The sequence below is a fragment of the Montipora capricornis genome, chromosome 1 (genome assembly GCF_036669925.1).
Source record: "Montipora capricornis isolate CH-2021 chromosome 1, ASM3666992v2, whole genome shotgun sequence".
Lineage (NCBI taxonomy): Eukaryota > Metazoa > Cnidaria > Anthozoa > Scleractinia > Acroporidae > Montipora > Montipora capricornis.
The window spans coordinates 44122964-44125463 of record NC_090883.1 but is presented as its reverse complement, the minus strand read 5'-3'; the positions used below and the strand labels follow the sequence as shown (position 1 = coordinate 44125463).

Sequence of the window (2500 nt, the reverse complement as noted above, 5' to 3'; positions counted from 1 at the left end):
ACTCATCAACGTGTAGTGGTTCAGAAGTCAATGGGTTAAAATATGGATGGGTACAGTATCTTGAGGTAGAGTCGGCCACAATAGCAAGTGGCAGGGTGGTTACACAAATTATGACATCATAAGGTGGTAAAGGTCATGTCATGGTATGGTACATATGTATGGTGCATTCAGAGCAGGGTACAGTATCGAATGGTCTGATACTGTAAGGTTTGATGCAGTATGGTACACCATGCTTTTTCTGTTATTTCCTGGGCAAAAAAAAAACGATCTAAATTAATTTACAACAAATAACCTTCTCACCGTTGTGTAATATGTGGTAGAGCCAAAAAGTGCTTGCCATTCTATCCTAAAAAACAATAATAAAATGGATACGTAATGAGACAATGTATGTCACACAAAAGCCAACTTGGTAGGATAAGAGGAAGTCAAGGCCCATTTATTCAAAGACTGGATAACTTTATCCAGTGGTTAAGTCACTATAGATTTGACAGTTTCGATCTGTGATTTCAAAGATTTTAGAATTTGATCACGTAAAAATGAAAAATATATGCACACTGTAAGCACACCAAAAAGTTCATTTAACTTGAAATAATTTTTATATTCTGGATATTAAAGACTTATCCAGTCTACATAAAGCTACAATGTATACAGCCTTTAAACAACTGGAGTGTGGTAAGGATTTATTTCACTTAGAAGACAAACTATACACTGAAATAAAATTAATTAAAAACAACAACTTACTCTAGGTTTCTCTGCTCTTCGGAGCCAGCATGAAGAACAGAACTGGCTGAGCTGTAGTCAGAGTCAAATTCACTTCCATCAGCGGAAATGAAACTGAGTCTTTGTCTACCCAGTGGGTCATCAATAAAGGACAGCCTTTCTGGTGACAGGCCAAACTGATCATCTAAGAAAATAATAATAATAATAATAGTAATAATAATAATAATAATTTTAAGCTGAAATATACAGTAATCAAGAGTACTGGTACCAGGCTATATCTATTTATTGTTACATCAATGAAATATCTTCTTCTTCCTAAAATTTGATAACTTCGTCATGCAAGGCGAAGATACTATTTTTATCTTTTATATGTGATGCCATCATGGTTATGGACACGTCAGCCAATAACATTAGTGCACCATGTTTACATGCAAAGTCCTGTGGCTGTTGGTGTCATTACTTAAAATTCCATTTTAAAAAAATCAATAATTAACAAAAATATTGTTGATACGTAAGCTCCCACTCACTCTTAAAAGCTCTACCACATTTTTAAAATTTCATATTAAAAAAAACATCAGTAAAAAATATCGAGCAAATACAAAAGTTCTCATTCACTGGCTGCGCTCATTTGTAAGAATTATATCATCACTGCTCGAAAAGAAAATTTGTACACCTCATGTAATATCCTATATATAATCTGGAGACTTGAGTAATAACAAGTGACCTGTTACGACTAAAACCAGTTTTAAGAAGTGAATTAGACGATGATATTTTAAGGTTTTTCGTGAACTTTATCAGAAGTCTGCCAGTCGTCACCACACATTTTATTATTTTATCATTTTAACCCATTGACTCCCGGTAATGAGGTTTAACAGATTTTACTCTGTCTATCACCAGAGGATTTTCCTTGTGAACTGGGGGCGTCCTAGCTTTCCTGAGGAGTCAATGGGTTAATTGTCGCAAAAGAAACATGCGAAAAGCAATATTCAAAATCAGACTAATGAAGTAATACGTTTTGGCTAGCTGAGTTTAGGAGAAAAAGCAAGAATGTTGTGCTGTTGTTACCCCAAAGTCATCTTATGCCACTTGAAAAAAAAATTAATTTACATATCAGGAAGGCTCATAAAGGGATGTATTTTTGTTCCTGAATTATGAATCATATGTCAAATAAAAAATTTCTGAGAATCTAATTGTTCAAAAAGAAAATATGCTAAATGGTTGAAAAAAAAATCTTTTAAAACAAGTATGAGCCAAATATACGGAACAATGCATTCATCATATAACATTTCCTAAACAACAAAACTTTAACAGCATTAAAATTTAGGGGTTACAGCAAAAAACAATTATGCAGCTAATCTAAAATTAGTCATTTGAAGATTAAGCTGGTTTTCCAAAAATTGAATGGGTTACACAAAAAATTAAATATCCCTCTAGAAAATTAGTCCCAACGGTTATAATACGAATAGTTGGAGCCCAAATCGTGAACATATACACGAGATTACATTTTAAAAAGATACTTGACACGATGGAAGCACATGACATGTCTCTTTTGCGATGTTTTTCCAAGAAACCTACCAAATACCTATTGAATTCTTTTTAAAAACGTTTGATGTTGCAAATATATTGTAAAGCTGATCAAGAAGACGTTATTTACTTTAAATAAATAAGAAACAGACAATAAACTCCAAACGTCAAAGATTCAGCTGGCTAATATTTAATTGCGACAAGAGATCTCGACTCCTATAATTTTTTAGGCGATACAGAATCTGGTGAATAATTC

The 2500-nt window shown here is 33.1% G+C and overlaps 1 protein-coding gene across 2 annotated transcripts in view; it reads right to left on the bottom strand.

Annotated features, from left to right (window-relative positions):
- The window catches only part of LOC138045814 (TBC1 domain family member 5-like), a 25263-nt gene that overhangs the window by 22221 nt on the left and 542 nt on the right, over positions 1-2500 (bottom strand). The window contains exons 2-3 of one of the 2 annotated variants that reach the window (XM_068892445.1): positions 742-904; positions 301-346 (exon numbers count right to left, since the gene is read on the bottom strand). In XM_068892445.1, the coding sequence (XP_068748546.1) occupies positions 301-346; positions 742-904 (209 nt within the window). Of the gene's footprint in view, positions 1-300; positions 347-741; positions 905-2500 lie in introns of those variants that run through there. The other variant, XM_068892449.1, reaches the window with a different exon arrangement.